The following is a 13,432-nucleotide window of genomic DNA, read 5'->3' as shown; positions in this document are numbered from 1 at the left end:
TTCACCATTGAGTATGATGTTAGCTGTCGGTGTTTTCATATATGGACTTTATTATGTTTAGGTATGTTCCCTCTATACCCAATTTGTTGAGAGTTTTTATCATAAATGGATGTTGAATTTTCTCAAATGATTTTTACCCATTATTTTGTTATTGCGGTGTATCACATTGATTGATTTTCAAATGTTGATCCATCCTTGCATCCCTGGAATAAATCCTACTTGATCATGGTGTCTGATCCGTTTAATGTATTATTGAATTCAATTTGCTAGTATTTTGTTGAGGATTTTTGCATCTATGTTCATCAATGATATTGGCGTATAATTTTCTTTTTCTGAGGCGTCCTTGTCTGGTTTTGGTATCAGGGTAATGCTGGCCTTATAAATGAGTTTGGAAATGTTTCCTCCTCATCAACTTTTGAAAAAGTTTGAGAAGGCTAGATATTAAATCTTCTTTGAATGTTTCGTAGAATTCACTGGGGAAACCATCTGGTCCTGGACTTTTGTTTGTATGGAGGTTTTTGTTTACTAGTAAGGATACTGAATCAGTAATAAGTCTGTTCAGATTTTCTATTTCTTCACCATTCAATCTTGGAAGATTGTATGTTTCTAGGAATTTATCCATTTCTTCTAAGTTGTCTAAGTTGTTGGCAAACAATTGTTTGTAGTACAGGCATACTTGGTTTTATTGTGCTTTGCTTTTTTGTGTTTCACAGATACTGCATTTTTTACAAGACCCTCCACCAGCAAAAAGATTGCTACTCGCGGAAGGCTCAGATTATGGTTAGCACTTTTTAGCAATAAAGTATTTTTTGATTAAGGTATGTACATTGCTTTTTTAGGCATAATGGAATTGCACACTTAACAGACTACAGTATACTGTAAACATAACTTTTATATGCATTGGGAAATCAAAAGGTTCATGTGACTCAATTATTTTGATGTTTACTTTATTGCGGTGGTCTAGAACCAAACCCGCAATATCTGTGACGTATTTTTGCAGTGTCTTACGATCCTTTATATTTCTGTGGTATCAGTTGTAGATTTTCCTCTTTAATTTTTGAATGTATTTATTTTGGCTCTCTCTCTTTTTTTCTTAGTTACTCTACATAAGTTTTCTTGCCCTTTCACTCTCTCTTCTCCTTCTAGGATCCCTATATTGCAAAGGTTACTCTGCTTGATGTTGTCCTGAAGGTCCCTTAAATTATCTTCATTTTTTAAAATTCTTTTTCCTTTGTGCTACTCTTTCTGGGTGAGTTCTATTTGCCTTGTCTTCCAGCTCACTGATCCGATCTTCATCTTCACCCAGTCTGCTGTGGAAAAATCTCTGCTGTATTTTTCAGTTCAGTTATTGTATTTTTCAACTCTGTAACTTCTGTTTGGAACTTTCTTCTATTTTCTCTCTCTTTGTTGAAGATCTGACTGTGTTGGTTCATTCTTTTCCCAAGTTTGGTGAGCACCTTAATGACCACTACTCTGTACTCGTTGTTAGGTAGATTGCTTGTCTCATTTCATTAACGTCTTTTTCTGATGTTTTATCTTTTTCTTTCATTTGGAATATATTCCTCTATCTCTTTATTTTGCCTGGCTCTCTGTGTTTGTTTCTAAGTATTAGGCAATTCAACTACGTCTCTCAGTCTTGAAGGAGTGGCCTTGTGTAGGAGATGTCACTGGAGCCCAGAAGAACAGTGCCCCCTGACTAGCAGAGCTAGGCGCTCCAGGGGCATCCCTTGTATGGGCTGTGCATACATGTTGGCTCTGGCAGGATTGAACGCTATATGGGGGTGGGACTGCTCACCTGGTGTGTCTGGTGGTGCTGTGCACTGGGCCGGGGGCTGGGTTGCTTGCCCGCCATGTCAGACAGTGTTGCACATGAGGCTGCTCACCTGCTGCTGTTAGCAGGTTTGAGAGAGAGTGCAAAGATGGTGGCTGCCAGTGCTGGCACCAGCAAGGTAGAGGGACCCGTAAAAATGGCATCTTCCAGCATTCTGTCTCCAGAGAGTCCCAGCAGACTTCTGTCCCTCTGCCAGATGCCTTAAGATTGGCTGGTGAATCTCCTTCACATATGGTCTAAGCTCTTTTCAAACTGCTGCTTTTTGTGCCAGGTCTCAGGGCAAGCAGGTCTGCACATAAGCCCTTTAAGAGTGGGATCTTCGTTCCCTAAGCACTGTATTTCTCCTGGGTGTAAGCCCCGATGGTTTTTAAAGCCAGACATTTTGGGGGCTTGTCTCTCTGGTGCAGGACCCAGGGGAGTAGTTTGGTGTGAGGTACAAGCCCCTTGCTCTTAATGGAGAAGAGCTATCAATCAATCTATATCCATCCCAATTGTGGGTCACTACACCAAGGGTGGGGTTTTTGGCAAGAGTATGTCTCTACCTCTCTTACCCATCTCGATGTGGCCCATTTATCCTTTGTTGTGGATCAGGTGTTCAACTACTTCTCAGGTTCTTTTCTGTGGGATTTGTTCCATACGTAGCTGTATATTTGTTGTGTCTGTGGGAGGAGGGGAGTTCAGGATCTTCCTACATCATCATCTTGAACCTCCTTCATGATTATCTTTGAATGTCATCCATTTAGGAGTAAGAAAAGCTCACTTAAATTAAAATATGGAAAAACATTTGGATCATTAGCAGAACGGCACCAGGAAAACCAGTGTGGATTGTGTGGTAGTGCCAGGTCTGTGACTAATTAATTATGAACTCTGGGCAAGTCAACCTCTCTCAGTGTTGGTTTAATTTGTAGAAGTGAAGGTCAGGGGATTACATCAGAGGAGTTCAAGCTGTGCTCTGTTGAAGTCTGTGAGTTGTGGTGGGGTGTGTGAAGGGGTTCCCGTTTTCCCATCCCTGCTCCAAGTGGAGAAATTTTGCTTTTATCTGATTTTTATATTGGAGTACTGAATAAATTTAGGGTTTTTTTAAACAGGCCTTATTTCTTAAGAACATTTGAAAGCCACTGGACTAGATTGTTTGCACTATCCCACGATAACTTTTTGATACTATAAATGATTATAAATTCAATTTTTTAAAGAATTAATTGAAAACTTACTCTATGCAAGGCACTATGTTCGATGCTAGAAGATGAAGAGTGTACATAGACTAGACTACAGCCTATTGTAACCATAATACAAGGAAAATGTATATTAAAAGTCCATAACAGTGCCATAAGCACAGAACTATAAAGCTCAGAGGAAGGGAAGCTCTGGGAATACACACACACACACACATACACACACACACATGCATACACAGCATATGAATATCTATATTAACATACACTATACATATGTGTTTATAGGTTGCATATGATATATATTATACATTTATATGCTACCTATACATAATATATATACATAGATTTCTTATGCAACCTAGAAGGAAAGAATGAGGCAAAATTTGTGTTTAATAGATGTTTCTAGTTAATACATAGAACTTTCATCTCTCCTCCTATGCTTTCACACTATTGATAATTGGAGAGTAGCTACATAATTGCTTATCTATGCATCATTGTTTCTTACCAATGTGCATTTTAGCGTCTTTACGCTTGTGATGGTACAGGCGATAGTAATGTCTGCGAGGAGACAGATTTGGCAAGCACGGATTTAGCTCCTTAAGCGGACACCCGTTTTACACTGCAAAGCATAGCACGAGACTTAAGCAGACCCATTAGGAGACTTAATCCATTTTCTAAAAACTTTTTTTTAAATTTCTAGATCAAGAAGGTATTTCCGGCAGTAATTTACTTCAATAGGACCCCATAATGAGCTCAATGATTGTCAGCACCTTCTAAAGGCCCACATAATGGTGATCTTTAAAGTAAAGACTATTTTGTTCACCCTTTTATTTCTCCAGCAGAGCTTAGCAGAGTACCTTATATATAAAGTACTCAATTTTTTAATAAGAACATGTCACCAATTAATTTATAGACAATAAACCCCTTAGTAAAAGGAGCTGGAAATCGTTTAAATTGTGCTAATAAATATCAATAACATTTTGTCATCAAGTTAGCACAGATTAAATTTACCCTACCAGGTCTAAAAGGAAAAGAAGAAAATACTGAGTGTTATGATTGTACTTGTAAAACACCAGTATTTTAGGATGAGCCATAAATGCTAATGGCTCAACAATAAAGTATGAACGAACATATACAAATTCAAAGAAAACTTAAATTTTGAAAATTCCTTGGAAAAAATGGCAAGACAGATTCTAAAGTACATACCACTGTTAGTCCTCATCTATACCAGAGGTTAGCAAATTTTTTCTTTAGATGGCAAGATGGTAATGTTTTTGGTTTTGTAAGCCACATGGTCTCTGTCAGAACTACTCAATTCTGCCATCTACCTCTTAGCAGTAGAGAATATGTAAATGAATGGGCATGGCTGTGTTCCAAAGAAATAGGCAGAGGGACGGATTTGACACAAGGACCACAGTTGGCCAACCCCTGACCTATACAGTCATGAATGATTCTTTGTTTTTCCAACAAAAATGGAAAGGTATTTTTTTATGGAGGTGTCAAATATTTTCAAAAGAATCATTTTCAAATTCTCCATTCCAAGATTGCATTTAAAGAATTAAAATAAAGGGGAGATGTGTTATAGTTTACCGTCTATTAGCAGTAGTTGTCTAATGCAGTATTTAAACTTCTATTTTCATAATTTAGCACATATAATTGATCTCATGTAGTCAACTCCATCTTCACAAAAAAATATTGAGTATCCTCTCCATTGGACAAATACCAATGAATAATAGTGGTCTGAGCTTGTAATTTTTAATTAATAGTTCTATTAATATTTGGGATTTAAAATATTATTTTAAGCATGACTGACTTAACAAGTTAGGTTTTTTTTTGATGTTGGGAGAGCGAGCAAAAATTCATGAACCAACTTGATTCAGAATAATGATGAATTTAGGAGCCTTAGATATTACAAACCACTAAGATGTGATTTACCTGGAACTACAATCTAAGTCAGAATGCTCAGTTCAGATAAAACATCATTTGCACATTTTATTCATTTTGCATAACTCAATAACTGCCAACTCTTAAAAATATGGTAATGGCTCCAATGAAAACATTCACTGTTCTAAAATAACTGCTAAGCATACAAATAGCTTTTCTTAAAAGTATATCCTCTACCATATGAGAGGTTGCATGGTTTGGCAGAAAATAGCACTGAGCAGGCATTAAGACACCTGGTTACCAGTCCCAACTTGCTAGAAATCAACTAGATCTGAACAAATTGGTTGACTGGGACACATTAATTTACTCTTTTGTAATGTAGGAATAATACTATCCACCTGTGCTATGATGATAACTTGTATTAATACCTATAAAAGTCCCTCATAAGTTTTCAAATAATATATAAAACTGATGCAAAGATACTTTTTCTTTCAATGCCAGGAAAGCTGTAAGCATTGCTGTTTCTAAATTGCGGCTTAAGATTTTGTTTCACTTCGTTTGCAAGAGAGAGGAGAAAGTTCTTTTTAAAATAATTAATTATGTTTGTCATCTTTCCCCTCTTGAACATATTATAATTGCTTTCACCTTGTTTAAGCTGAATGACTGATCTGTGTTCATCAGTTTGAAATATACGTATGATGTAATTAGACTCTACGTACATATATTTATCAATACATTTCACAGGGATCTCAATACTAAGTATGCAGTGGATGGGACAAAATCACAACAGGCAACTTTATTTGTAGAATTTGATCCAAAAATCAAGAAAAAATAAACAAAAGGAGCTGAATCTCTATTATGTTAGTACACAAAATAAACCAAAAAAATACATCAACATTTACCATGAGAACTTTTAAATGTATTTGCAAATGATCTGGTAAGGGAAACATGTGATTTACAACACGGGAAACTTCTGTTAACAACCATAGACTGAAATGCACTGCAAGTCACCTAGACTAGGTTAGCAAGAATGAGCAGAGTGGTCGGTCCAAAAGGCAACCCCAAACACCTTCCTCAGATGGAGACTTTGGTAATTGTCTGTGGTAAAAAAACACCGACTTCTGTTCTTCATCATGTTGGGTGGTCATTTTGTCCATTTTTCTCCCATGATGAGTCCATTTTAAATCCTTCAATTATTATGAAGACACTCCAAATCCACAGAACAGCAGACACTCCCATTCTGTACATCAAGACACAACCGTTAGCCAATTGAGACAGAGAATATGAATCAATTAGCAGTGCACTTTTATATTCAAAATGACCATCTACATTTTGAGACAAACTCCATGAATACTATAGAAAAATGCTAGAGAAGGAGTAGAAAGGAAGGGCGTATGAGACCCTGCAGAGTCCTTCTGGCTAGGTTCTGCTGGCAGTGTGACCTCAGACCCCTGTCTGAGTTCAAACCATGTTTGGGACTCCTTCCTGCATTTCCAAGTTGTTCACACAACCTACTCATTGGACTTATTCCAAATGAGAGTCTTTCCAAAAATAAACTCCTGAAAGATAATTTGCTATTAATAAAGGTAATCAGAAGTACCACAAGAACCTAAAGGCAACGCCAAAATGGGTTCCAGAAAGGTTGGCATATTAGGGATAAATTTATAGTCTCTCATGGTTACTATGAAGGGGACAGTACATATTTAGATGTATACATTATTAGAAATTCACTAGAAACCAATTACATGTATTAATGTAAATATGCCTTTATAATTCTCCTAAATGAATTTCAAACTTGACCTCAAGGCCATACTAACTCACACAGGTCTCCACATTTCCTGGTCATTTTGTTTGCTGGGGCTGAAGGTATACGTGGGACCATGGCTCTTTTGCTATACGATATTTGATATTATCCTTTTTCTATCGCGGCTGCATCTTAAAATGGTACTTTCCAGAAAAGAGAAAAGAATCCCCATTTATAACAGCATAAAAAGACAAGGTGGGAATCTTCCACTGATGCCTGAAGCTGAGCCGGAATTTGATAGATCCCAGTAGACCAGTGTTTTGCACGTGCTCAATCACGGGAATTTTTTGTGTGTGTGTGTGTGTGAGGAGAATCGGCCCTGAGCTAACATCTGCCAATCCTCCTCTTTTTGCTGAGGAAGACTGGCCCTGGGCTAACATCCATGCCCATCTTCCTCCACTTTATATGGGACGCCGCCACAGAATGGCTTGCCAAGCAGTGTGTCCGTGTACGCCCAGGATCCCGACTGGCAAACCCTGGGCGGCCACAGCGGAGCCCGCGCACTTAACTGCTTGCGCCACCAGGCTGGCCCCTTTGGGAATCTTAAAGAGATGTTTTGCAGAGATTTGACACTGCCTAACCCTTGCTGCAAGTTGGCTATAGTCACAGGTCTTCACAAGCTTTGAAGAGAGGAAAGGGTCAGTTTTTAAAGACATGTGAGGATGTCTTTTAGAGAAGGAAACTTCTCTAAAAAGACAGAGAAATAGTCACAATTAATTAAATTCTGCAGCAAGAGCTTCAGGTCCCCACATTAGGCACCATGATAATTAAACAAAGCAAACAACTTCAGAGAGCACTTTTTTCTAACATTGACAGTTTCATGAAAGAGCTTATAAAATTTTCCAGGATGAGAGATCTTTTTTCTTTCTTTTATTCTTTTTAGTATGCAGGTCAAAATAGCTTAAATCAGCCATAATTGGGTGTGTTAAATCCTGCAGTTTAAAGGCAAGAGAGAGGACTATTTTATTCCGTGTTCATTTGGAATTTGCCTTTATACATGGTACAGCTATGATTCACTCAGGTAGAACGCCTGCCTGTGAGAAGTACACGCCTGCCTGTGTTCCCACGGTGCCCCTTGGACATGGACATTCAGGAACATCAGGAGTGGACGCCCTGCAGGTGTTCTCTGGCGACTGTTCAAGGCCTGATTACCCTCAGGACATCCAATTACCTTGCATTTGCATGTTGTGCAGGGAGATCCAGCCATTGTCCACACTGAGCCGCTAAGCCTCGAAATGCCATAGCTGTCCAGGCAAGTTTTTCTGATGTCATAGGCGATGTGATCAGCCAGGCAGGGGTCACTGACACAGCGGGGACAACACTCCCCTTCCAAGAGGGCTGTGTACTCACAGCTCAAATTGGGGCAAGTGAGTGGCCAGCAATCTACCTCTCCTTCCTGTGGAGAAAAAACCAAAAATGACTCGTTGTTCTTATGCACAATTCTATTCCCAACATCCCAGAGGGGAGAAGGGCACAGTAATTCTCATCACTGTCCTCACTGAGTGTCCCTACTTTAGCACCATTGTGGGTACAATGCGCTTCCTCCTTGAGGAGTTACTGCAGATACCACCTCCTCCGGCGTGCTTTTGCTGACCGTCTGTCCTGCAGCCCCAGAAAGAGTTAGGTCCCATCCCTGTGTGTCAATGGCAGCCTGTAATTATTTTTTATCATGATACTTATGATCCTTCTCATAATTATCAGTACAATTCCACATTAGGTTTTGACCTTCCAGGCTTTGGGCTTGTTTCTTTCTCTCCCTGACACTTAGCACAGTTTTGAAAAAAATGCTAATCAAATGAATACATCAATGAATAGATGGTGACGCATTGGCTAGCGTATAAAGAGAACTTCATTTCTCTTACAGTCAAAAGAACTCGAAGCACTGTACTATTGCAGCAACATCATAAACTGAGTTGTTTGTATTGAATTTGATGTTGAGGTCGGGCAATATCAGGAGAACCATTTCAGAATGGTTTTGAATGTGATGTGTAGCTAGTGGACTTTCTATGTTACAGTCTGAATGGAGCCTCCCCGTGGCTCAGAATCTGGCACCTGGGGCTCCATTGAGCTGTCTGTAGTAGAAGTGTTTCCCTATGTAGCCCCTTCTGTTATCATGACACTTATTTATAATTTACACAATGTCCAATTACTCGATCAGCTTCATGATAGACCAGGTCTATCATGCTCACCAGTATATCACCCAGAGTCTGGCATATGCAACTCTTGATAAACATTTATTAAATATGACACAGGGGGCCAGCCTGGTAGCATAGAGGTTGAGTTTGCATGCTCTGCTTCGGCGGCCCGGGTTCGCAGGTCCGGATCCTGGGTGTGGACCCATGCACCGCTTGTCAAACCACGCTGTGGTGGCGTCCCATATAAAGTAGAGGAAGATAGGCACAGATGTTAGCCCAGGGCCAATCTTCCTCAGTAGAAAGGGGAGGATTGGCAATGGATGTTAGTTCAGGGCTAGTCTTCCTCACACACAAAAAAATAAAAATAAATAAATATGACACATATTATTCTCATGTAATTATTAAGTAATGTGTTTAGCAAGTTCAGTTTTCTCAGGAAATATTAACCTTAGGAACTGGGGATGGGAGAGGATATACTATTGAAATTCTTTGAAAATTTCATGTCTAAAATTAGTACCGATTCTTCTGAATGCCCGATGATTGGTTTCTTGAAAAAGAAACACCATTTTCCAGAATGATATGGAAGCTAATTCTATAGTTGTGTTGGGTTTGCTTGTCCTTGGGTGGGAGTTTGAAAAAATGGCAATGATTTGAATTTATCTGAGTTATACTCCTCAGTATTAGGAGTGATTAAGAAGGAAGTATTCTATTAAGATTATCTATACATTCACCAGGAGATTTTAGAAAATTGTTAGAAATCTAGAGCACAATTTCTCTGAATGCTTGTTTTCATACAGTATCCACAGACTGAATCATTAATTTCAGCAAATGTTAAACTATGGAATGCTGCTAATAGTTTCCATTACAAGTTGACTTAGTTGTGCCTTAGCTCCAAGTTATGACTTCCTCACAAAAAGAACATGATATTCACCATGATAATGTGTCCTGATGGTGTTCACATCCTTAGGAATCTTTGTTTGTGGTATAATTTGAAACAGAAAGAAGCAGGTCCAGAAATTAAGCTTTTTCTCTGGACATTCTCAAATCTGATTATGCCATTAGTATCCCTATATTAAGATCCAAAATAACCTTCATTTGTTTCTATAGGAAGGCTTAGCATCTGAAACAGATTTTTCAATCTGGGAAATATTAACAATAGCAGCTAATGTGCACTAAGTACTGTCTATGTACCCAGTACTATACTGTCCTTCACATACATTCTCTAATCATCATAACAGCCCTACGAAATACATACTCATCCACCTGTGTACACTGGAGGAAAGAATGATTGGTGAGATGCTAGAACTTGCCTGATCACAAAGACCTAGCACACAGGAGAACCAGGATTGAATTCTAGGTCTCTATGACTCAATCCTGATATTTCTTCGATGTTCTGTTCTCTCTCATATTGAAGCCTTTACTGGTTATGTCTCAAGAAATCAAAGATTTGGCTCTAGAAGGACTACAAGTCCCAGGCAAGGCTCTGAAAGCTTTCAGTCTTGCAGGGATTTTTCTTGATCTGAATTTGCTAAAAAATAGCGGTTGTAAACTAATATAGCTTGGGCCAAATCTGTCCCATAAGTATGTTCTTTTTATCTTGCACAGTTTTTAAATAGTAGAATCTGAATGTCTTCAGGCAAAGCATGCCTCTTAGTTAGCCGCAGGACCCACAACGCCCTGCCTAGGATCCCAAGCAGTGGGGACTAAAGCCCACAGGCAACTGAGTCTGTCCCTCCAGAGTAAAGGGACCACGCGGCTAAAGGAAGCCAACGTACCAGACACCGGCACTGCTGGCAGCTGTGAGTCCAGTTGTCTCCACTTCGATAGCGCTTGTGTCCATTTTGATCTAAACATTGACTTGTGACCCTGGTGTCACACTCTGGGCAACAGAAAAGGTCAACGCTTGGATTCTGGCAATCACAAGCTGTCCGTCGGCAGAATATCTTCCCATCCTGGTTAGAGATGAGGTTAAGGAGGTTTCATCATTAGGGAAACAATAAGATAGCGGCACTATGAAAACCAAACCTTATAAACACTTTCCAGAGCACATGGGAAAGATTTCCTAGAGTCAAAGTACCCCCTGGCCCCTCCCATTTTGTTCAAACCAGATGCATGTGTGTGTGCTCATGTGCACATGCTCTGTCTTTCCCTGACCTTGCCTGCAGAGCAGCCTGAGCAAAAATGGAGACATTTCTAAATTCAAAAAAAAAAAAAGTTAATATGTTCTTTGAAACTTTTTAAGAAATATTTCTTAAAAATCATATTTCTAAAAATGCATATGATCAAGAACTCATTTGAGTGGGAAATCATGCTACTATACTTTTCCCAGTTCATCATACCACCTAACACACTAACATGCATTCATCTAATTTGGTCTCTGTCTCAACTCTGGGAGAAAGTCTGACTATAACCTGTTTACAGATGCATTAACATAGGCCCAGAGAGGCTAAATGACCTACCCAGTCTCACAGAGGTAGCAATTCTCTAAGTGACATCACCGGGTCTTCTGGTTTGAAAACAATTTTTCTTCTACAAGACAGCCTTTAGGTTGTTTATTACAAGGGGCTGTAATCATTTGCCACCTTCCACCTTGAGGCAGTTCCCCAAATTATAGGCACAGTACAGTTTCTGGAATAATGGCCGTGAACACTCATACTTATCAAGAATTGAAGGTCAACGGCACTCAAACATTAAGACTGAACATTTTGCAGCAGGTCTCATTTGTATGTCTGTTGCTTACAGTAGCTTCTCACCTCAGACAATGAAGAAGCTGAAAATGTGAGGTGAGCCCTGTGGCCACCATTTATGGTAATAACTGCTTTGCCGAATATTTACAAAACCAAAGAATCTCAGAGCAGGAGGTACCTTAAAGGACACAAAACCAAACCTCTTGACCTATGCTTGAATCCTGTGTAGAACAACGGTATTTGAAAGCCATCAATCCTGTGCTTGAAGCGCTCCAGTCTTGAGCAACTCACTAGAGGAGGCCTTCAAAGTGTACATCTCTGTACGTGTCTGAATGTTAAAAACTGGACGTGTTGTTGCCTCTGTCCATTGATCCTTGTTCACACCCTTGGTAATCATAGAACTCTCAACACCTTCTGTCACATTTTCAACTCTTCTGCTCTTAGAAGACGGCATTTATGTCTCCACTGAATTGTCTCATCTCTGGATTAAACATCTCTAGCTTTTTGACCAGTCTCCATTATTTTGAATCCTTTCACTGTTAGAGTTGACTTTTTCTTCAATAGTTTTGAATATTTCCAATAATAATAATCCACCATGATTTTAACACTCATTTTGCACTATACATTGTGCTAAATCTTTTATCTGCACTATCACATTTAATCCTGATACTCTGTGGAGTAGAAATTTACATCACCATTTCTTAATTGAGGTAGCTGAGTTAGAGAACTAAATATAATTCTTCAGTAATGGTCTGACCAACACAGAGTGAATTGGGACTCATGGTCACCTTGTTTTAAGTACCGTACCTTCTTGAATGCAGCCTGATTTCAATATTTACTTTCTTACCTACTTTGGTTATGTCATAGTGTTGACTTATATTGAGCTTAATGAAGACTAAAACCTCATTAAGCCCTATCCCATCTTGTGCAGTTAGTTGTTTGGGGGCAGCAAGTGTAAAACTTGATGTTTATCCCTCTTATATTTCAGCTTGTTAGATCCATTTCATCTCTCTTGCCTGTCACAATGTTTTCTAAATGCTGTTTCTGTCATCCACCATAGTTTGTCCTCCTTCCCAGCTTAGTGACATCTGCAAACTTGATGTCTTGCAGGGACATCTTGCTAACTTGACCTGCCCTCAGGGTCTTCATCTATTTCATGGATAACAATGTTGAATAGGACAGGGCTTGCTGAGATAAGTTTATTGTCAGCTAAAGTGGAAATCTTTAGATGCTTTACATCCTTTATGTAGAATGGAAAGGAAGACACATGCTGGCTACATATATAATAACAAGATGAAAAACACTTTCCCTCAAATTGTGTGCATTGGTTCTATTACTATAAGAAATGACAAGAAATCATAATGTTCCAAAATATCAAGGGATGAAAGATAATACATACACACACACACATGCATATATACACATATGCATATATATGTACACACACGTGCAGACATACATGTATGTCTGCATGTGTTTGTAGAGAGTGAGCAATAGACTCTAGTTAAGCAGGTGAATTGAGTAAGGACATTCAGTCTGTCTGGACAAAGAAGTATCCAGATTCTAAGAATCTTCCAGCAATAGGCCTTTGGCTCATAGCTTACATTCCAATATTTTAGTTCACTAATATATTTTGCTCGTGTAACCATTGCCCAAGATGACTCCCTAGGGATTTATTTTAACCAACAGAAGCTAAGAAAAGTACTGATAGATATGACATGAAACCACTTGGTCAGCTCAGCTACAGAGGACATAATACTACTCTCCCTGAGTATAAAAGGACCAGGCATCAGGAACCCACATGCCTGTGTCCATGAACAACATGAAACACAGAGAGAGACTCTTTTAGAAGAGGCTACTATACATCAGCCAATGAGATCCAATCAGAATGTCAGGTTGCTCCCCATTTGCTGATT

The 13,432-nt window shown here is 39.1% G+C and overlaps 1 protein-coding gene across 3 annotated transcripts in view; it reads right to left on the bottom strand.

Annotated features, from left to right (window-relative positions):
• Positions 1–5,645: 5,645 nt before the first annotated feature.
• Positions 5,646–13,432, bottom strand: part of NELL1 (neural EGFL like 1) — a 778,808-nt gene continuing 771,021 nt past the window's right edge. For 2 of the 3 annotated variants that reach the window (XM_058546145.1, XM_058546146.1), the window contains 3 exons: positions 10,605–10,781; positions 7,866–8,090; positions 5,646–6,130 (listed from right to left, as the gene is read on the bottom strand). In XM_058546145.1, coding sequence (XP_058402128.1) covers positions 6,080–6,130; positions 7,866–8,090; positions 10,605–10,781 — 453 coding nt within the window. In that variant the 3' untranslated portion in view covers positions 5,646–6,079. The remainder of the gene's footprint in view (positions 6,131–7,865; positions 8,091–10,604; positions 10,782–13,432) is intronic. The other variant, XM_058546147.1, reaches the window with a different exon arrangement.

The sequence above is a fragment of the Diceros bicornis genome, chromosome 7 (genome assembly GCF_020826845.1).
Source record: "Diceros bicornis minor isolate mBicDic1 chromosome 7, mDicBic1.mat.cur, whole genome shotgun sequence".
Taxonomy (NCBI): domain Eukaryota; kingdom Metazoa; phylum Chordata; class Mammalia; order Perissodactyla; family Rhinocerotidae; genus Diceros; species Diceros bicornis.
The sequence above is the reverse complement of the archived record's forward strand: the minus strand, read 5'-3'. Positions and strand labels throughout refer to the sequence as shown.